The sequence below is a fragment of the Leptidea sinapis genome, chromosome 6 (assembly GCF_905404315.1).
Source record: "Leptidea sinapis chromosome 6, ilLepSina1.1, whole genome shotgun sequence".
Taxonomy (NCBI): domain Eukaryota; kingdom Metazoa; phylum Arthropoda; class Insecta; order Lepidoptera; family Pieridae; genus Leptidea; species Leptidea sinapis.
In genome coordinates, this window is record NC_066270.1 from 5,784,949 (window position 1) to 5,808,632 (window position 23,684).

Below are 23,684 nucleotides of genomic sequence, written 5' to 3' on the forward strand. Positions count from 1 at the left end.
GTTTCGCATATAGTTTTCCGTACCATATGGTCAACCTAATATTTTTGTTTGTGTTATTCGAGGTACAACTATACCTTAAGCTGGTTTCCGATCTTATCTCAATAGCCAAGGCATGCGTGTTTTTTTTTTTTCAGAAACATTTTTTTTATTTAAAATAAAAAAAAACTAAGATTACACATATTTTCATTTTACCGCCATCTAGCGGTAAACACCCAAACTGCAATCACTTTTCTGTCAAACCTAAAATTTCATGCATTTATGATATTGAATAATAATATAACCTTTAATAATTCTTAAATAAACAGGAAAGGTAATTTAACAGACTATAAAAGATTTATTTTTAAATTTTTAAACTTTATCTGTGTAAAATATGACAAGCCGTCAAAATGCAGTTGATTTAAAAATTCTTTTTTGTATTATCTATGATGTCTTAGTAACTATTACTAATTAGTAACTTTGAAGTACGTTTTAGTTATAAAAAAATACTACATTCATTAGTAATAATCAAAATGTAATCTGTAGGTAAATGTAAAAAAACCGACCTTGTGACCTTGGCGTCGGTAGACATGAATGGCTCGTGCGCCACGCGCGGTGTGGCAGCTTTGCAACCCTGCTGTTAATATTATTATTGAAAACTCTAAATAAAGTAATATTTTTTGAAACTTTTGTGGGTTCGAAAAAAACTTTAAGCTCAAATCACAGAGGACCTATGTATAAAGACTAAAATTATACTAGGATGCTGCAGCCGCTCGTCGTACCGCTTCGCTGCAGCGTATATTTGAGCGAAGCGAGGTACACTAAGTCTGTGTGCAAAAACAAAACAAAAATAATCAAACAAGATTTGATCAATCGGCTTAATTCTTAAATTAATATAAATAGCGCGTACTAATTTAGAATAATTTGTAAACTATATTTGTTTTTAATTATAATAATTGAATCAAGTCGAAATTCAAAATTCTGTCTCGACAATAACCTTAATTTAATTTCGAAAAGAAAAATTGAAAATTTCGAATGTTTTCTATGAGTTCAAAAATTTTAAAATTCGGTCCAGAAATGGCCGAGAAACAATTTAACACTGAAATGAATTGGAGTCATCCAGTGGGAGCTCCGCTCAGCTTTGCTTCACTTCGCTCAATAATTTTTTAAACCTTAAAATAGCACAGCACTGCCATGGGCTTCATACTTCATATTATAATTTTAATACTATCCTTTAGCTTTTCTAGATATTATTATACCTTATATAATATATAAAATCACTTACCTTACTTGGTTTGGGCTGTAACATGTTGTATTGATTACAATAACATTAGTTAAGGTCGAACGGTAATTTTTCACCAACACAAATATATCAAAAATGCTTTAACATTATTCGTAAGCTATCTGTATTCTGAGCTCGTGAGTAATATTATCAGGTAGTGGTCTATTAAAAGAAACTATTTTTATTTAATTTATTATTGAAAACTGTACCTATATCATAACTGGCACACTAACTTAATGTCTCTATTTTTAACCGACTTCAAAAACGGAGAAGGTTCTCAATTCGTCAGTATGTTATTTTTTTTATGTTTGTTACCTCAAAACGTTCGACTGGGTGAACCGATTTTTATATTTCTTTTTTTATTTGAAAGCTGGTGCTTCCTATGTGGTCCCACTGTAATTTGGTCCAGATCTAACCGTGGCATCCATGTGAAAACCACAAAAGTCTTAAATTTGCTATACATACGTATAGCAAAGTGGATGATAAATTTACGTATAACTTAATATTTTATTGGAAAGGATATACTTCAAAGATAGTTTGGTTAGGTTCTGATTACGAAATCCATGACAAAGTAACGTAACTCTTCTGTAATCAAATTGCAAAGCACTTAAGTTCATTGCTGCATTGAAAAATTTAGTATATCTATACATATTTATACAAATTGTTAGTTATTGTACTTCAAATTAACTAAAAATCATAAAATAAAAAAAAATAACAAAAAAACAACCGAATTCAGAGTCGGTGTCATCCAAGATAGGTTTGTTACTACATACATAGTTATAGGTGAGATGTGCTTGAGTCGTGAGGAGGTGAGAGGCGAGAGCGGGTCCGATTCCAAAAATAACAATAATCGTAACTAGAATTAGACTAATTAATTAGATTTTAAAATTAGATTAAAAATAATTGCATATTTTTATTTTTTTAGTGCACATTATATCTATTGTTTTGGAATAGTGTTTTTGAGATCGGTTGATTTTTTGGTATTTTTACTATCCAATACCTATTTTAAACACAAATCATGCAACAACTTTTTGTATAGTAAAACTTACTACGGATTAGGAATGACGGAATGAACTATAATAAACATAAAATACTAAATAACAACATAAATGAATATAGTAGCTACCTATTTACCCTAATGATAGTAATGTAGACAAAATACCAAAACAGCCATAAACTCCTAATATGGAGCGAGTGAGACAATTCGTTAGTAGGCCAGCCTACTGAGCGGTCCATACGTTGAATGTCGTATAACTGTGACCAATACTTTTCTAAATAAGATGTATGAAATACTCGTTGCGCCGTATAGGCGTTATCGGAACTGCATACCGTACGAATTAAGTGTCTAGCGTAAGGAAAAATTTAATGAGTCGGTGTTTAATAGAAGTTTGAAGACTAACGGAACCAAATCAAACCTAATCAACTTTATTATTTATTATTATTACATATTGAGTAACTGTATCTGTTTATTTAATACTGTCATAACGAGGTAGGCAATAACTAAAGGCATATATGATATGCACGCCCCTGGGCTACCGAACCACCTATCATGCATGTTCACGACTTCGCCTTAGCACATGATCTGAAACATCTGGTTATTGCCCCAACGTGAACCCCAGACGTGGAAGATCATATACCTTCATTGTTGGACCTTCTGTTGACCTTACATCCGGATGGCTACCTAGTTTCCCCTGACCTCCTCTGGGGTGGTCGGACCACAGCCTGATCTGGAGGACCATGCCGATCACGTGCCTAACACGGCCACGCTTTTAAGGTTACCGCCGCGTGTGGCACTATAGGTCAGCAAAGTGGGATGAGATGCAGATTCTTGGGATAGGAAAAAAATGCCCAATTTGATTCCTGTGGGACACTATAGGTAATTAATTACTCAAAAAGAATATGTGAATCCATAAAGGAAAATCTAATAAAACTAAGACGACCGCAAAACAAAAGATAATTAAAACAGAACCATCAAAACGAAAACAAAAGACTATCGATATTGAAACAAAGACGATCGATCTAAAACAAAATAATATGATGATGATGATCGTCTTTTGTTTCTTTTTATATCTCTATAACTTGTACACCGTATTAATATCTCTATAACTTGTACACCGTATTAATATGAAAAACCGTCAGTCACTAATATATATTATATACATTTCATAATTCGAATTGGTTCAATATTCCTATTACAATTACAAATTTTCAATATTTCTAACGTTTAAAATATGATTAAAATAACATAGTAATAAATTGAAGAACAAAAAATCTGTCTTAATATAATAACAAAAAAAAAAACAAAAAAAAAATCCTGAGCTTGTCACAGTTTTAAAAAAATTATTCACCAACATTTAAGGGGATCTGCCACTCATTAGCCGCTCTCGCAGCGTGTCCGCTTCACTCGCTCACCTTCGTTCTTAAATTTTCACAGTTCTAACACAAATAATTCACCAAAAATAGAGGGGATCTAGCGTTAACAGGTATTATTCTAACTAAATTGAACAGAATAGTGGATATAGATATATATATCGGTATACCACTAAACAGGCCTGTTGCAATTTTTTTGCAGAAACGTTGCGGTGCAGGTATAGCTATTCCACTAAGATGTTTTAAAACTGCACTAAAACGCTTACTGTCGTCGTATTCTGTTAAATTATTTTGACATCTGAAGGATTACCTTACTATCTAATGATAGTCATTTTTGTGCAGTTATTTTGCAGGTTTAATAAATTTAAATAATAATAATTAAAATAAGCGTCCCAGTTATGTATAAATCATGTACATCATAGAACAAAAAGTTTAGAAAAAATTAATTGAAAACTACTTGCGCCGACACAACCCCTTGAAAGTGATCGTTATTGAAATGCGAGATTTCTTGTATATGATATTAAATGTAACTATGCTATATTGGGACAAAACAGCAACTGACATACGAGGGGAGGCTGATAAGTAATCTACCTAACTATGAAAGAAAAGACTTTGATGGCTAGTTTTTTTTTTATTTTTCTATATAGTCTCCTGCAAGTGAAATACACTTATGACATTTGCAAATAAGTGACATCATGCCGTTATAATAGTAATTTTTATTTTGCTCGTTAAAATGGTCAGTCACAGCCTCCTTCATTTCTTCGTCCGTCGAAAATCTGCGACCCCTCAATGTTTTCTTTAAATCTTTGAATAAGAAATAGTCACAGGGAGCCAGATCTGGACTATAAGGTGGATGGTTAATTTCTGTGAAGCCGTTTTTGCTCAGGGCTGACCTCGCCGTTAAGGCTGTGTGTACAGGAGCATTGTCTTGTAAAATCAGAACACCTTTGCTGAGTTTGCCTCTCCGCTTTTCTTTGATTTGTTCACGAAGCTGGTCAAGCAAGTTTGCATAATATTCAGCATTCATTGTTGTATTTTTAGGCAAATAATCTATCATCAAAATCCCTTCGACATCCCAAAATACGGTGGCCATTAGTTTTCCAGCCGACGGCCGAAGTTTGAACTTCCTTGGCGGCTTTTCTCCTTTAAATTTCCGTTGCATTGACTCTTGCTTGCTTTCCGGATCCCATGGCGAATCCAAGTTTCATGACAGGTCACAATTCGAGAGATAGTCTCTTCTTCTTTACCTTTGACCAGGTCTAGAAATGCCTGACAACATTCTACTCGCCTTAGTTTGTCAAAGGGGGTCAACATTCTAGGGACCCAACGCGCGCTCACCTTCACACATGCCCAAATGTTCGTGAATAATTTTATGAACTCGTTCCTTGCTAATGCCCACATCTCTGGCTATCTCCCACTGCTTGATTCGCCGATCTGCAAGAATCAGGTTCTTCACCTTTTCAATATTATCTGCGGTAACAGCAGAAATTGGCCTTCCACTACGTGGGTCGTCTTCCAGGCTCTCACGGCCATGTTTAAATTGCTTCGACCAAAACTTTATGACGAATTCAGAAGGACTTGAATCACCAAACACCTTTAACATGCGCTCTCTGATCTGCGTAGGCGTATTTCCTTCTTTACTTAGGAATTTAATCACTGCTCGATGCTCAAATTTCATCATTTTACAATTTTCTTTCGACATGGTGAAATCAAAGCCGCGCCAAAAAAACAAAAGCAAGCGAAAAAAAATAAGCGTCATAATTTTGAAAAAGGAATAAATATATAATATGATTTTGCAGTGGCCAGTTCGATTTTCAAAACTTTCTTTAACAAAGTAGATTTTATATCAGCCACCCCTCGTATATATTACGATCACTTTTCAAGTAAAGTAAACATAATTTAACATATTCCAATGAAAATAACGCTTCAAAGTCCTTAATGAGTCGTTATTCACTAATTCAAGAATTTATATCAACAATTACTATGTATCATAGTATGATATAAAATGTTTGGTATCATAAAGATGTATTATACTAATAGCATTATACCGAATATTAGGTAATATAAAAAAAAAACAAAATCTCTGTGCACTCGCGGAAATAATCGCTCAATCCTCAAATATGCTGTACCTACGGCGAGTACTATAACGTTCCCTCGCAATTTTTTTAAATCTTTTTAAAGTGTTCGAATCTGTTTGTCCAAAGCTATGTATACGTAAATTATTGGCCTTCAATCCATTATAAGTTCAAAGGGAAATAGAACATTACAAATAACAAAATAAGACAATTTAGACTGTTAAATGGTAGTGATTGTCTATATGGTATTTGGTATTAGGCACTGGCCTAATACCGATTACCGGAAAATGATGTTTGACAAGTTACCGATGTCCGAACGTCAAGTGTTCATTACTATTACCTGTCAACTTAGATACGCAATAGGCCTACAGAAATCAAACGAGGTCATGTGATTTGAGATTGCAACGTTGTGAATTATGTCATAACGGTAAATCGTTCGCTAGTTAGAATAAAATTATTCTTTGGTCGTCCGTGTGGGCCGTTGATATAAAGGTCTTAGCTTTTTTTTATGGAATAGCAGGATAAACGAGCGTTAAGTGATCACCGCCGCCCACATTCTTTTGCAACACCAGAGGAATCACAAGAGCGTTGCCGGCCTTTAAGCAAGGTGTACGCGCTTTTTTGAAGGTACCCATGTCGTATCGTCCTGGAAACACCGCACAAGGAAGCTCATTTCACAGCTTTGTAGTACGAGGAAGAAAGCTCCTTGAAAATCGTACTGTGGAGGACCGCCACACATCCAGATGTTGAGGATGATATCCTTACTTGTGGCGTGTCGTGCGAAGGTGGAATTCCGCGACAGGAATCAGGTTATACAGCTCATCGGAACACTCCCCGTGATAAATGCGGTTGAAGACGTCTCTACGCAACGCCAAGTGATCTAGCCGTTCACAGAGCAGTGGGTCCCCGACAATTCGAGCTGCTCTGCGTTGCACGTGGTCAAATGGATCGGGCTGATACTGGGGTGCGCCAGACCAGAGATGACAGCAATACTCCATGTGTGGCCGACCTGCGCTTTGTTGAGCGCTACAATGTGGGCCGGCCTGAAGTATTGCCGTGCTCTATTAATGACCCCCAGATTCTTGGAAGCTAATTTGGCTTTGCCCTCCAGATGGCCACGGAATTCGCAATCGCTCGAGATTTCGAGACCCAGTATTCCGATACTAGGCGAGGCTGTAAGGGAAGTGTTCTCGAAGAGCGCTGGTACGGCAAATGGGGTTTTTTTAGTGGTAAACGCGCAAACTTGAGTCTTCTGGGGGTTAAATTGGACAAGGTTCAACCTACCCCATTCCGCGACCTTCTCGAGAGAGGACTCGATAGAAGACAAAAGTTTCTCCCGACGCTGGTCGACGATTTCCCGAGAGAGACCTGCATGGTCCGTGGGAGATAGCACACAGCCTTGGGGCACTCCAGCGTTCACGGGCTTGGGATTCGAGCTAATACCGTCGACAGCGACCTGTTTGCTGCGCCCAGTGATGAAGCTGGAGCTCCACTTGAATAAGCTCTCGGGAAGCCCAAATTATGGAAATTTTGAGAGGAGCGCCTTGTGCCATACGCGATCAAAGGCTTTCGCTATATCCAGGCTAACTGCCAGGCCTTCCCCCTTGCTTTCAATAGCCACCGCCCATCTATGTGTTAGGTATACCAGAAGATCGCCAGTCGACCGATGTCGAAAGCCGTACTGCCGGTCATTGATCAACTGGTGTCCCTCAAGGTATACCCAGAGCTGGCGGTTAATTATGCTCTCCATTAATCTTGGAGAGCAGGGAGGTAATAGCAATAGGCCTGTAGTTTGCCGGATGCGAACTGTCTCCTTTTTTTGGATCAGGTGGACAAGGGCTGACTTCCATGAGTCAGGGACTACGCCTTTTGAATAAGAGTGCCGGAATAAACGCGTTCGCATCGGCGTCAACTCAGGGGCACACGTTCTAAGCACGATTAGAGAAATGCCATCCGGCCCGCTCGACTTCCTGACGTCCAACGAAAACAGAGCTCGCCGAACAGTTTTCTGTCTGAACTGTACTTCAGGCATGGAGCTCTGACACCGCGGGATGGTCGGCGGTGTTTTTCCGTTGTCGTCAAGAGTCGAGTTGGAGGTAAAAAGAGTGCACAGGAGATCGGCTTTCTCTTTTGCCGTATGGGCCAGGGTGTCATTCCTCATGTGCAACGGCAGCATGGACGGCTGGTTGAAGTTACCAAGAGCAGCTATTGACAACGGCCACAACTTGCGTGTTCCGGTCGGGTAACTGGAAAGCTGCTTGCCAATTTTGACGACGTGCTTCGATTTCGCACGGGCGATTTGCTGCTTAAAAAATCTGGAGGCACGGTTATATTTCCTCTTCAGAACTTTGCAGTTCGGATCCTTTGAGCCAAGCGCCGCAACCCAAGCTCGATACGTTAGCTACTTGGTCATAAAATAAAAAAAAAACCTTGTCTTAGGTTGGTAAATTTTAGCCTGGTAGGTAGTAGGTACCTACTAGTAAAGAGAATAAAAAAAACTGTTAGCAATGGTTAAATCCTCTTTGCTGTTATCCATTTGACTACATTCACCACAGAACACTTTTACTCTAGCGAGAGTCACTAAAACCAACGTTGGTACTAGGTAGGTTGGTAATTAGGTATTTGATAAACATAAACATTAGACACGGAATACGAATAAGTATGTGCGTTCGAGCAAAAATATTCTTTAAGTATTGCTATGCACAAAATTAATAGAAAAGTGTTAAGTAAATGTTATACGGATAAACAAAATTAATTTATTTTCAGATTTTAGAGACATGCCTAAAGAGCAGTATCGAGAAACATATGTGGGAAGGAAAATGTAAGTAGGGTTATATTTACATTCAAATGAGAATAATATTAAATGAATATAATATATTCGACACTTCTGTTCCATAGAAATATAGTAAATAATAGAAAACCATTTATATTATTATATTTTTATATATACATTCATGTCATCTTTCTAAATCTTATTTTGTTATTATATACTTACTATGTCTCTCCTTTTATTTTTATCTCATTTGATTTTATATCACTCTTCCAGATCCCATGTTACTTTCAATGTTGATGGTGCATCAGATATACAGCTGGCTGCTCAAATTCAAGTGATTACAAAGAATTTGTATGCCCAGGATGGACAGCGTGTGCCGGCCAGTTATGGTGTATTGGATCGGCGAATGGTAAGGGTGGAACATTATTTAGAACAACAGGTATACCTTATGAGGAATGACTCAGTAGGTTACTATCAACAAAAGCTAATAATTTGTTTTTTATTCATGAGAATTACATAAATGTTATTTCATGAAAATTACATAATATATATGGTAAAAATTATTTTAATTAAATATTGTTAAACAGTAAAAATCTATAATTTCTGATTAATAAAAAAATAAATGATATATTTAACATTATATCTTCTCTCTCAAAGGCACAGCAATTAATATTCTTATAATGTAAAATAAACAATTGCTGATGAATACATAACTAAAACCTATATATATATAACATGTCTTCTTTCTCACAGGATCATCATTAGGTTAATAACATTACAATGTAACATAGTACATAGTTGCTAACTGACATAAAAATGAATTCTAAATAAATAAAATTTGAGAGAATGAATGATTTTTCAGGGTACCAATCAGAAGGATGCCAACTGTGAAACCTGTGGCCTGGGGCTGGCGGACTGTGTGGGACACTATGGCTACATAGAACTAGCACTGCCTGTCTTTCATGTTGGATACTTTAGGTCTGTGATTACAATATTGCAGACTATTTGCAAAGTAAGTAATTACATTAACATAAATCATTTTAGTCAATTGTTTTTTATAGATGTTGAATCAAATATTACATGCAAACTTTTTTTTTCTGAATAGTGTGGAAAAATCCACCTATTGGCTAAGGTATGCTGTGATGGTAATTGATCAATGTTGCTGTGTCAATGGTATAGATCTGCCATTGTTGCACAGGGAAATAACCAGCATTTCTAGGTGCATCTGTTTTCTATAGGATAACAACAGTTACCTTATGGTATGTGCTCAACATGTACACACTCTCTTGCAAAATTACAGGTGTGTTGCCAACTTTATTGATAGGTGTACTTGCTTTTTTGAAACACTTGTAAATTTTTTTCATAATTTGCAAAAAAAAATATGTGTGCAAGAAAAGTGCATTGACAATTGCACAGTGATTGAATATATGCAGAGAGTATAATATAAAGTTTGTGTTGCTTGTATAGTGGTGGAAATTCGGGGCCTATTTCTGCTGTGAAGCAGTAATGTGTAAACATTACTGTGTTTCGGTCTGAAGGGTCCCATAGCTAGTAAAATTACTGGGCAAGTGAGACTTAACATCTTACGTCTCAAGGTGACGAGCGCAATTGGAACTCAGAATTTTTGTGTTTTTCAAGAATCCTGAGCAGCACTACATTGTAATGGGTATGGCATATCAATTTATAAAATTGGCACCAGGAATCAGTACTACGTGGCTTCTTACAGAAACCACCAAAAGTGTGATGCACAGGTGTCTGAATCGTCCACATCTCTGCTTCAACAACACTTTTAAAATTGGAAAAATTTTAAACATGGAAAAATTACCCTCTCTATATTAAGTATCATTTTGTTATGCATATTATGAATTCTCATGGGTTCTCATTTGGTCTCAATCTTTTTTCAGCACTGTGCTAAAATAATGTTACAAGAACCCTTAAAAAGATCTTACCGTCGCAAGTTTCTGAACCCTGAATTGTCATACTTGCACAAGAAGAGTCTTCGTGCAGCTGTACTGAAGAAAGCAAAGACTTGCACAAAGTGTCCACACTGTGAAACATTAAATGGTGTGGTGAAGAAGAGTCCTGCTGGTATTTTGAAAATAATACATGACAAGTATAGGAACAAGAAACCGGGTGATCCAATTGTTACAAGGGTGTTGATGGATTTTAATGAAGCAAAAGAATCTAATAAGGAATTAGCTACAATGTTGTCTAGTGGTCTTATTGCGGAGCTTAGTCCTGTTGAGGTCAGATTGTATAAATATTTCAAATCCTTGGTCTTACTACCACTGCTACTACTAATATTTTATTGAAAATTAAAACATATTGTATTTTTTTGACTTAACATGAGAAAGTGTTATGTTTTTTTTGTGTCTAATAATTTTTTCATAAACAAAATATAGACATTTTTATATATTTATATTAGAGGGGTAAAACATACAAGAACTTGCCTGGTGGAAGGTGAAAACCAGCCCCTATAGACATCAACTACACTAGAGCTCAAGAGATGTGGTGCCAGCAAGTGGGAGTGGCTGAACATCCCTAAGTTGGTTCGGCAATACTGCAGCTGCCAAAGGGTTGTTAATACAGTTGGATGCTGCATTAAATGTTGCAGCAAAAATAAATAAACGGTGGGAAATATTTTTTAGTATCCTTGAACTAAATGCAGCATGTGGACTCGATAAAATATGGTAAAATCACAATTCTAAGCCACAAACACAGTGGTGAAATTCAATTTCTAATATTGGCCGGAAAAATTCTTCCAAACATTCCACTGCCAAATTCCTCTACACACAAACAGACGACAGCTCAAAGGCTGGTGTCATTGCCTTTATCCGAGAGGCGCTAATTCGTCAACTTTGCCTTTACACATGTGGTAGATGATGCAGAGGTACTAGCTGCTGGTACCGGGAGCGTATTTTAGCTTTATTCTTAACTACCTGCTACCCGCGACGCCGTCCGTGTAGACCCTATAAAACAGCAAAAATGCTATGCCTGCATCTAGTGTATAATATGTAGCGTAAATATTTTTGCGTTTGGTAAAATCACGGGCATACATACAAACAAACGGACAAACAGACTTTTAATTTAATATTAGGACTATTGTTATGTGCAAAAAACATGTACACTTAATGATTTCTGTTGAATTATACTAGTTGTACCGACTCATTTGTTTGTGATCAGGTTCTAAATTTGTTCCGACGCATTCCTGATGAAGACATCGCATTGCTCGGAATGAACGCTAAAACTTCGAGACCGGAAGATCTAATCCTTACAAGACTACCAGTACCGCCATTGTGCATAAGGCCTAGTGTAGCTTCAGATATCAAGGCTGGCACGTAAGTTCACAACATCCATTATTAAAATATTCCCAGGACCCTTGATAGGTTCCATAGAAAAAAAACTGCTAGTTTATATAATTTACATGATGTTGTTGTTGGAGGATTTTGTAGATGGGTATTATCTTGCACTCCCTTTACTAAACCCATTTGCACAAGTTTTCAACACAATATTATGTTTATAATTGTGTGTTGGAATGAAATATATTGAAATATATTGGCACTCTTTTGTTTGTTCAAACGTCATAGCTTTTTATCTATTTTTGTTATAAGGCGATGAACGTTGGGTTAAATGTACTTGGCAGCATATTTTATTGTATAGCTAACGATTTTTTGTAACGCGCTCATGCGAAAGATCATCTATATCTGCCGAAATAGCACTTATAGTCATTTGTTGTGCATGTGTGCTTGTGTGTGCGATATATATTTTTTTATTAGCCTACCCGATTCCACTGCCGAGCAAAGGCCTCCCCTGCTTTAGCTCCGATCAGGTCTTTTTATAGGCATCCAGGTCGTCATGCCACTTTTTGCGACGTCTTTGCCCATCCTGAGTCACCAAATTCATGACGACCTGTGCCAATCCTGGAGCGCTGGAGTTTAGTATTTTTAATACTGCGCGATATATGTATTTAGCGCGATAATGAATGTAGTAATGCTTTACATGAATATTATTTCTCTTTTCTTTCTATCATTTTGTTATATGAAGTTGTTTACTCTCCTGATAGAAATGAAGACGACCTCACCATGAAACAATCTGAGATACTTCTGATCAACGACGTGATAGCGCGGCACATGGCCAGCGGCGGTAAGATCGAGCTGGTGCAGGAAGACTGGGACTATCTGCAGCTGCACTGCGCTCTCTACATCAACAGCGAGATGTCCGGGATTCCCATGTCAATGCAGGTCAGTGGACCACTTGAATAACACCAACGTGAATAGATCGCGGTCACACAACTGAAAATAAATTGGCCATCACAGGACGTCCAGGAAAAGTGTAACAACACAGTGAATATTCAAATTTATAATTAAAAAAAAGAATAGAGTTACGACATGAATCAGAATTTATTATAGACTTTTCTGGGTATTTTACCCATCGCCTTGGGAAAAAAATTGAAGGATTTCAGGGAGATGCTTTAGTGTAGATGGACAAAGGAGACAACAGACCCGAAAAGATTTGCACTGTCTGTGGAGACAATTTTCGACTTGACCCGAAATATACTCAAGAGATATTGAAAAATAAAAACTGCCTTTAGTTTGAAGTTCCCTAAATCGAACTGGTTTGGAAATAGCTTAACTGGCTGTATCCACAATGTGGCGTGTGTGTGTGAGTTTTTTTTATGAAAATAAGGGACGAGACGAGCAGGACGTTTAGCTGATGGTAATTAATACGCCCTACCCATTACAATGAAGTGCCGCTCAAGATTACAATTGCGCTCGTCACCTTGAGACATAAGATGTTAAGTCTCATTTGCCCAGCAATTTCACTTGCTACGGCGCCCTTTAGACCGAAACACTGTAATGTTTACACATTACCGCTTCACGGCAGAAATAGGCGCCGTTGTGGTACCCATAATCTAGCTGGCTTCCTGTGCAATCGAGCCTGCCACTGGCTAGTGGTAGGAGTATTTTTTCAGATAATAACCTCTACTTTTATAGTACTTTTACAGAATGTTATGTATGTATTGGTTATTATCATCCTGATTGTTATGTTTTACAGCCTAAAAAGCCAGGTCGAGGACTAGTTCAGCGGCTGAAGGGAAAACAAGGCCGGTTTAGGGGCAACCTGTCTGGCAAGCGTGTCGACTTCTCCAGCCGCACTGTCATCTCACCAGATCCCAACCTTCAAATACAGGAGGTCAGGATTTATTAGTTAGTAATGAACTACAAACAGAATTTAAATGTGATGTGTTAACATAATATAACAAGTCTTAGGTGCTAAGGATACATATAATTAGACTTACACGCAAAGGTCATACAAAAAGATTGAAATTTGTATAACTTGTAAGGTCTAAATAAAGTACCGTAAATATTACAGTTATATAATGAAATAAAAAACATACCCACCAATTGAGAACCTCCTCCTTTTTTGAAGTCGGTTTATAAGAATACGGGAATAAAAAATAACTATCTACAATCTTAACATCAATCTGACATCTTCCGCTGCAGAATCAAGTGTTTTCAATAAATTGTAATAAGGATTGGCAGTAATGTGATTTTTAACATTCTCCATGTACCTATGCATGTATTAATTGAAAGATTACAATTTTAGGTAGGAGTGCCAGTTCACGTAGCTAAAATATTGACTTACCCTGAGAAGGTGTTTCCCGCCAACCTTCAGTGGTTGAGGAAACTGGTCTGCAACGGACCAGACGTCCATCCCGGAGCCAACTATGTTCAGCAGCGGGGACTAAACAAGAAGTTTCTCAAGTACGGCAATAGAGAGAAGATTGCGCAGGAGTTGAAAGTAAGACTTGTTTTAAGTGGAAGAATTGCGAGTTTGAGAGATTATTATATGTATATATATAATTTAATAATTACGAAAATTAAGTATATATTTAAACAACCAGTTACTTTAAGTGTTTCTTTGTAGGCTTGTTAAACTGTCAATTAACAAATTGTTCATATTTGAAAGAGCAACATCTCAAGTCAATTTCCTAATATGCAATGCCAATGGTTGAGCAGGCTTTTAGCCTTAAAGCAGATATAGAGCTTCAACTGGAGAGTTAAACATGCTTACCAAGTATTGTGAACGATACGCTATCTGACGGTGACGGTGGGTGAAGAGCTAGTTTCTACGGAAGTGCACGTTAGAATCCCGCATCTAGTCCAGTCATTATAGTAAGTTCACCACGGTATTCGAGATACCCAGCTGTAAGTCTGTAAATACTTGTATATTGACACCCTAAAAGTTGTCTCAAAATGTAGGATATGGCCTACCATAAAAACCCATAGGAAATGAGATATTTCCAAAAAAAGCGCAAAAATCCGAATTTGGTGACCTCTGACCTTGAAATTTAACACATGCACTTGAAATTTAAATACACTCTGGGTGTATTGGGTGTATACCCCATACCTGGGGTTCCACATCATGCCCTAACCAAGTTTGAACTTGATAATATACACGGTTGAAATGTTGATGAGCAGCTGCACTTGTTGGTGAAATATTTGAAAGCTGCACAGGTTTATTAAGTTTTGAAGACTTGACTTAATGCATATAACGAAGATGATCGAGACTTTTCACAGATTTCGGAGCATTATACACTGTCAATAAGGTTTGAGTTCCACTCTCTAATAATCTCTGGGCCGAACAATTTTATTAATGATTAACACAGGATACACACGTCAATTCATAATATTATAACACTTAGGTCTGAAAATAGATTTATTGCAATTACAGATGAATACATCATGCACATAAACATACAAACAATTGAATTCATAATTATATAAAAGTAAATTGAAGTCCTATACACTAAAATGTCTAAACAATATAAAAATATAAATTAATTTCAGAAATCATTCATTGCCATATTGTCACAGATGTTGCCACATGTCATTTAGTGGATGAAATGCCCGTTCTGTCACTTGTTCGCTATGACAAAAATATTATTGTAATCGAGGTGGACGAGGATTCAACAAACAAGTAACTCAAGAGAACAGTCAGAGATTTGATCGGAAATATCTGAAAGGGCGAGGCGAGCGAAAAGGGAGATCCTTGGTTCGTGTTTTTGTCCAATGCCAGTGACAGTATGGGATTGATTGCTACTTCTCTTTTAATCGCTTTCGGTGCATAACAGAATTTACCATAGTTATAAATAAAATAAATTGTCTCCTTATTTTGAAGTGTGGAGACACCGTAGAGCGTCATTTGGTGGATGGCGACGTGGTACTATTCAACAGGCAACCTTCGCTGCACAAGCTGTCCATAATGTGCCACCGCGCCAGGGTGCAGCCACAACGCACCTTCAGGTGACACATCAGAGTCTCATAACATCATCAGCTATTTCTTATCTTTACTCCATTACTCCATTTACAATCATTCGTTTCGCTTCCTAAATCAATCGCCATCTGCACGATGTTGGATTTATATAAGTTTCCTCTACAACCTCACAAGTAACCCTTTTTATTTTGGCTTGATTAGGGTTTTCGAGTAGGCAGAACCCAGAGCGGCAGTTGAAAAATTTGTTCATGTTTTCATTACTATCCTTTCTGAGCATTTTGTATTAGTTACCTAATAGCTACCTATATACTCGGATACCTAGCCAAAGTTTTCATTTTCAATTTTTATATCGTATTTAGCTAAATATTAAACCAAGTTTAAAAAATTATAATTTAATAATTAGTCAAAGTCAAATAAACTTTATTCAATTAGGCTTGAACTAAGCGCTTTTGAATTATCACTATAAATATTTCTTTTAAATTACTGAATCTACCATATGTTCGGAAACAGCAGAGCTCGTGAGAAGAACATACAATAAACTCAACGGCCACTCTTTTCAATCAAATAGAGTATAATTAACAATGGCTGTAATATACACAACAAATTAGTTTTTAAGGTGCTGTATCCCATATATGAATCATGCTACATCCAATAATATCAATTATTCCAAAAAGTGATAAAGAATTAACTGTATAAATATAAATTATTGTATATTGGATGCATCAACCTTTAGACCTTGAATTCATTGTGAATGAGGATGCTTCGTGAACATGATGGTCGTGATTTCTGTCATAACTAGTAATCATATACAATAAATACAATGATTTATTAACTACAATAACAGGTACCTGGCATCACAAGCAGCACCTGCTTACGAGTTGACGCATGGACCAGCCATCGATAGCTTCGCACATATTTGAGGGAAGCATGACGAACCGTGTTATAGCATACCTACGCATGATACAAAATAACTACAAAATTACAAAATTAATAAGTAGACTAGGAATCCGAAAGGTCCTAGGATTGAACCCTGAGTCACGCCCATCCGCATTACAGCTGCTGATTAATGTTTATTATTAATTAATACTTTCTGGGTTCTATTAGCTTAGTATGAAGTAAAAATATCAAGTGATTTGTTTTTTATTTCACAATAATTTAGCTTACGGATAAGGGTAGAATGGTCTACGCAATCAAATGCTTTCGAAAGATCACTGAATATTCCTACTATTTCTCCCAAGCATTAAATATGTGTCGAATCAAAGCCATACAGGCATCAGATATTCGTAAAACCAAATTAAAAGTGATATCGTGCGAGATTGTACGCCACAACTAATAATAATCCTGTTAATAATTTTAACTGCAATCGATATTTTTTGAATAAATTTGATCTGTTAATAAGGTTCAACGAGTGCGTGTGCACCCCGTACAACGCGGACTTCGACGGAGACGAGATGAACATGCACCTCCCGCAGACCGAGGAGGCCAGGGCTGAAGCGCTCATACTCATGGGGGTGAGACCCAAGCCTTGCTTATTAAAATTAACAGACGTAATCACCCCGTTCACTACTCGTTACGAAGTTAAGATCGCAATATGCATTCCGCATATCCTGACCTTACATTTGTGTAGGGCGATACGTTACCGTCTTCGGAAGTTAAGTACTATTTTTATTTTCACACATTGTACAAAACAGTAGGTTGCCGCGGAAATGTTATCTATTCTATCTTTAAAAGTAGAAGTAAATTAAACGATGTAGTTTCCTACCAGTGGGAGGCTCCTTTGCACGGATGCCGGCTAGATTATGGGTATCACAACCGCGCCTATTTCTGCCGTGAAGCAGTTATGTGTAAGAATTATTGTGTTTCGGCTGAAAGGGCGCCGTCCTAGTGAAATTACTGGGCAAATAAGACTTAACATCGTATGTCTCAAGGTGACGAGCTTTCACAAGAATCCTTAGCGGTACTGCATTGTAATGGGCAGGGCGTATCAATTACCATCAGCTGAACGTCCTGCTCGTCTCGTCCCTTACTGTCATAAAAAATAAGTGTTTCGACTACTCGTTTATTCTACTACTCATATACAAGTTCATCTCTATATTAAATGATAATTATATTTAATAACAGGCAAGGACTTCACTGTTTAGTGCCTCTTTATGCATCATATCTTGCGTTCGGAGCAATTTATGGAGATGGAACAATAGATTGCTTAAATTTATATTCAGATAATATATTACAATAGCATTTTAAGTATTCATTTGCGTAGGGTTGATCTTGATGTATGGCCCAGATTAAAATATCATTTCTTGTCACAGTTTATTCAGCGACTACACTAGTGTACGGTACAGAGTTCATTACATGACTGACCATCTTCAACAGATACATCACTATAATATAATTATAATTAAAGGTACAATCATGTTGAAACATAATTAGGTACAATTGTGTCGGTAAAGCATTTATACATGGGAGACTTTTTCATGAAATATGCTCGAAGTCACGACCTCTGGGCGTTTGCTATAATAAAAAAATCAATGAATCCCCAGAATAAATCAAATCTGGTGACACCCCGGAACGGTGAGCTGTTGATCGCCGCGACTCAGGACTTCATCACGGGCGGGTACCTCATCACCCAGCGCGACACCTTCTTCACCAAGCACGATGCTCACCAGCTGGCCAGCTGCCTGCTCGCTGGGCCAGACGCCACCATGAGGATCGACATGCCCCCGCCGGCCATACTCAAGCCGAGGAAGCTGTGGACTGGCAAACAGATATTTAGGTTAATAACCTTTATTTTACGAAACAGCCAACTTCACGTGGAAAACGTAGCAAACTAATATTTGGTACACTGGAAGCTCGATGAATGATTGTTTCAAATGTATATTTACCATCAGACGATTTTACCAGAATGCTTGCGTTTATACGAGAGATATGGATGAACGGTATTTGGATGTTTATTAATTGTTACTTCATTACAGTAAACTTTGTATTTATTAACTATTATTTGTGCGATATGTTTAGTTTGTTTATTTGTAATTAATTACTTAATTTAATATTGTAATTGGCTCACGCCGTTTTATTCGAGTATAAATAAATAAATTCCCTAAGATGAACTTTAATGAGAACACAAGAAAGTCATTACCACTATTTATTATCAATCTTCAGATTCGTTAATTTACAAATCATTTTAAATACAACCTATGTTACTGTCGAGAACCATACAGCGGATTTGATACCCTCTTTTAAAAGATACCTCACCTCACCTACGACCGAATCCACGGCTCTTACACAGAAGTCCGTCAAACTAACATCAAAGATGTCTTGACTATCGTAGTGAAGAAAACGTGTGCAGGGGCAATCTACGAGCACGGATCCAGACAAGAAGAGTCAGAGCAAACACTGGGTGGAGGAAAGTCGGCAATATATAAGTAGCGACTGGATGAGTCTGGCACTAAATCGCGACCGACAAGAGAACGAGGGGAGGGTTATACAATATAATGTATTACGAAAAGGCGAAATATTCATAATTATTTTGTTTCCTATTTTTAGTTAGATAACGGCTTAAAAATCTACATTTTCCAATTTGACTTTGGTTATCAAACAGAAACAATCATTTTAGAACTAATAAAGGTTTCTTTAAGAGTGTCGATACAAAAGTGTTTTGTTTAATTTTTTTATATTTAGTGTACAAAATTATATTAATACATAAACTCAGCATTCGTTGCGCAAATATTTACGCAGTGTCACTTCAGCTTTTATGGATATCTGTATTTCAGTTTAATAATGAAACCCAACAAGAAATGCGAAGTGCGAGCGAACTTGGAGACCAAAGGCAAGAACTACACCAGGAACAGTGATCTGTGTGTGCAGGACTCGTGTGAGTGTTTCTTAGTTACATTACTCATTAAGTTTATTAGACTGGACTATTTACACACTTAGCCTCCTGATTGGGCAAGTGTGTGCGTATCTATATCTTCGGATCAGCTCAAGCAGTCCCCGAAAGTTAGCATTATTTTCAGATTGCTATAGATGCATTGACCTGTATAAGTACCACTGGACAGGCTGTTCCATTGTTTTAACACAATTTTTTTTGTGCCTATTTGAACCGCCACTCGCGAGTGTCCAGAGAACTAATTATGACGTATAATACAAATGGCTGCGAAGGAACGTACAATACTCTGAAGTACTTTTGCATTTTGAATTAATTTCGTTCGTTTTTACGTGTTATTTATACTTTAAGAATCAACCTAATAAAGTGCACATTTTTTTTGTAAATCACCACCATCTATTGATGTTTGCTGAGGTTGTCATCACTAGTTTTAGTACCGCAGACTCTCGCTACATGGCCAACAGCGGCAAAATGGCGAATATCAAACAGGCACAAAAGCACTTTGACAGCCGCCAGTCCAGTGGTAGGTATATAAGTAGAGGACATTATATAGATGTCTTGGAGCGTTGCTCGAGATCAGGCGATCTGTGCTCGTCGTTCGGTCACTCTCGTGTCATAAGTATGGCTTGATCTGGCTTTGATATAGCTCAAGCCACCATTGTTTTTGAACTACGAATTATTATGAATGTGATAATTTTGGCGATAACCCCGTCACCCAATCGCACGGTTGACTCAAAGCCAAACTGGACCTTAGAGCTCTATAACAATTTGAGAAGAAAAAAGCGTAAGGGTTACCTGATGGTAAGTCATCACAGCGCACGCTCTCTTGCAACACTAGTGGAATCACAGGAGCGTTGCTGCCGTGTTATGGCGTATGTGTTTATTTATAAATAATATACCAATACTGGGTTATCATTGGAAAAAAGATTCTCTGTATCTGGTTGTCCGTAATTTTGGGGCGTTATAGAGATTTTTTTATAGTGCTACACCATAAGTCGCTCTCTTACGGGTACTTGATTTCGAGTTTAAAAATGAAGAGCAAAAATACCTGTATAAATTATGTTTTATATTTATTTGCAGGCAGTAAGCGTATAGACTTGTGCATTCCTTTAAAATGTTCTCATTAAATGTTTTTCAATCTCCCTGTTCATCCCCAGATTGATTCTGAACATATGTTCAGAAGCGGGATCTATCTAATATTAGAAGTGGGATCAAATGCAAATACACTAGTCTAGCATTTTTTGCCACAGATGTGATAATAAGAAATTCAGAGCTGCTGTGTGGATCGATGGACAAGAGCACCCTGGGCTCAGGCACAAAGAACAGCATATTTTATATTCTGCTGCGGGACTGGGGCGAGGACTACGCCGTCAGGGGAATGTGGAGGTGAGTGTAACAAAACTCACTAAATACATTTGAAGAATAAACACTCATGGATTTCTTTATGATATGACGTGACACATGAAACTCACTGCCCAGCTACAACAATACAGTGCTGCAGATTTACCTGAAAATAAAAGTTCTGAGCTGTAATGGTATTGAATTCGTCATAAGATATTATGTATCCCAGTATTTGCTAGCTTCAGTTCCAAAACCTCGATAAACTTCTGGCTTCGCGTAGTTATTCTGTTGAGTCATGCTGCAGTATTACTGAACCTTAGGATATGTTTCACCTTAATGACAGCAACGCAATTTTAATGCCACAGTTGTTGCTGATTGATGATAGGTGAAAACCCCGTTACTGTAGTATTGTCATTTATTGGGTTCGGCATCGAGAGAAAAAATTAAACTCCTTTATTATTAACTTCGTCTAGATTAGCTTAAATATAATATCAAAAGGGTTATTTATAAAACCTTCAAATATTATTACTATTAATTAGTCTTATATCACTTCTAATTTTGATATTAGTTTAATTTAAAATGGAATATCTGATGAAGGTAAAGTGAGAACCCTACACATCCAGAACATGTGTATAATACGCGTGGCGTTTGCTACGACGCTGGAGTTTCGCAGAAATCGAGGATTATAGCTCTTTGGAACACTTTTTTTTATGGAATAGGAGGACAAGCGTACAGGTTCCCTCTGACAAAGGTTGGTTATGAACCAACTACCTACCCTGCTACCTAGATGGTATTGGTCTGGAAACACCGCGCAAGGAATATAGATCTACATTCTGGGACGGCACTTGGGAGAACGCCACACATAATGAGCTGTACTCAAGGATCCCTTCGCACCGCCAAGGGAGCGAGCCGTTCACAGAGTAATAGAGAATACTAGAAGTATAGTCATAAGTTTGCTAATGTCTCTGAATCTGATTTTTCGGTGTGGTGGTTGGGTCAGGTTGGCGCGCATGGCGTCCTACTACATGATGAACCGCGGATTCAGCTTTGGAATCAGCGACGTGACGCCGGGTGCCAAGCTTATCCAGGCCAAGAACGCGCTCCTCGACTCCGGGTAACACAACATAATACTCAAACCATATTTCCTTTCAACGGCTCATGTACGCTAGCTTGAAATCTGGGAAAATTCAAGTATCCGAAGAATTACGCCATTTGTCAGCACGAATTTGACATGGCGAAAAATATGTAAATTTTGAATCTAACATCTCCACATAATTGCTTGTTTTTATGAACTATGACGTCATAGTATATGCAGAACGTACTAGCAGACGTTCAGTGTCCCTTTCGGGTTGTTATTTAATATTTATTTACATTTCTTTGAGGTACTTTTTGGGTGTTAACTATTCTCATATTATAGAGTGGAGTATTATCAATCGGATAAAATAAAATTTTTATTTGCATAAACATGTTAGATTGATGTTACATAAATATTATAAAGTACATGTTTGCCACATTTATGACGTGCAAATTTTATAAAATACATTTCTAAATCATTAGGTCCAATAATATCAATTTAACAAAATATTAGTAGCAGTATTATATAGTATATACAGTTTTTACTAATGTGTATTTTCAATTTGATGAGAAATTCCCATTTGACGATACCTCTCTTATTATCTTTGGGATGTGATTATAGATTTTTATGCCTTAATTAAATGGCGCTTCCAGTAGTCGTGTGTTCAGTGTAACATTCCGCCCTTTGTGGATAATGTAGTTTTTACACATTCTGTAAATCAACGCTACTCTTAATAAGATACCATCACAGCCCGAATAATTTTTCTTCTTATATGTCTGTAATCTATATCGTGTTCTCAGATATTCCAAATGCGATGGCTACATCTTGGAGATGGAAAAAGGCACATTGCAGTGTCAGCCGGGGTGCTCCATGGAGGAGAGCCTAGAGGCGGTCATGCTGAGCGAGTTGAGCAGCATCAGGTAACTTAGGTATTATAATCTAATCGTGAGTGGTGAGTGACACTGCTGTCAGGTGTACACATGTGAGCTTGATGTGTTAACAAGTGCTACCAATTCCATGAACTGCCATAAGATATCCCAATTAATAATAACATTTATTTAACTAACTCATTACTGTGTTTAGTAATGTTATTTTATATAATTATCACTGATTAGAATTAACTATAATATTCAGATCTGCTAAATTAGTTGGCACTAGAGCAGTTCCAACTAACAGTTGGTAGTATCACCACGGTGGACGGTCGTGCCCTATATAAGCCAGAGTGCTATGTTCGAGTAGACATTACTTATTGTGAATTGTAAGGGGACACTATGCCCTAATTGTCAGTGATTATTATAATTATAAGTGGAAACTTTAACATACAGATATAACAGTTTTATTATGTGTATTTAAATTACCAACCCTTTCTACACACATTCATATAATATATTCCATTGCGAAGCTTCGTGCAATGATAGATAATCTGGACCTAGGTGGCAATCTATGCCACCTCCTCCTGCGTCCACCACCAGTGTTATATTCGCCTCCTGCGCATTCAATGACTCAGCTCAAGATACCTTTTCAAAAATCTGAATAGCGTATTTTTATAATGCATGTAATATGATCAGAAATGTTAAACAATTCTCATACAGATAATTATATTTTTTTTTAATGAAAATAAGTGACAAGAC

The 23,684-nt window shown here is 37.2% G+C and overlaps 1 protein-coding gene across 8 annotated transcripts in view; it reads left to right on the plus strand.

Annotated features, from left to right (window-relative positions):
* The first annotated feature begins 8,206 nt into the window (after positions 1 to 8,206).
* The window catches only part of LOC126964783 (DNA-directed RNA polymerase III subunit RPC1), a 54,983-nt gene continuing 39,505 nt past the window's right edge, over positions 8,207 to 23,684 (plus strand). For 4 of the 8 annotated variants that reach the window (XM_050808032.1, XM_050808033.1, XM_050808026.1 and 1 more), the window contains exons 1-15: positions 8,373 to 8,524; positions 8,750 to 8,885; positions 9,339 to 9,488; positions 10,381 to 10,722; positions 11,660 to 11,814; positions 12,540 to 12,717; positions 13,532 to 13,669; positions 14,084 to 14,278; positions 15,659 to 15,783; positions 17,154 to 17,265; positions 18,295 to 18,527; positions 19,525 to 19,625; positions 20,888 to 21,023; positions 21,979 to 22,092; positions 22,854 to 22,973. In XM_050808032.1, the coding sequence (XP_050663989.1) occupies positions 8,481 to 8,524; positions 8,750 to 8,885; positions 9,339 to 9,488; positions 10,381 to 10,722; positions 11,660 to 11,814; positions 12,540 to 12,717; positions 13,532 to 13,669; positions 14,084 to 14,278; positions 15,659 to 15,783; positions 17,154 to 17,265; positions 18,295 to 18,527; positions 19,525 to 19,625; positions 20,888 to 21,023; positions 21,979 to 22,092; positions 22,854 to 22,973 (2,279 nt within the window). In that variant the 5' untranslated portion in view covers positions 8,373 to 8,480. The other 4 variants (XM_050808029.1, XM_050808028.1, XM_050808031.1 and 1 more) reach the window with 4 other exon arrangements.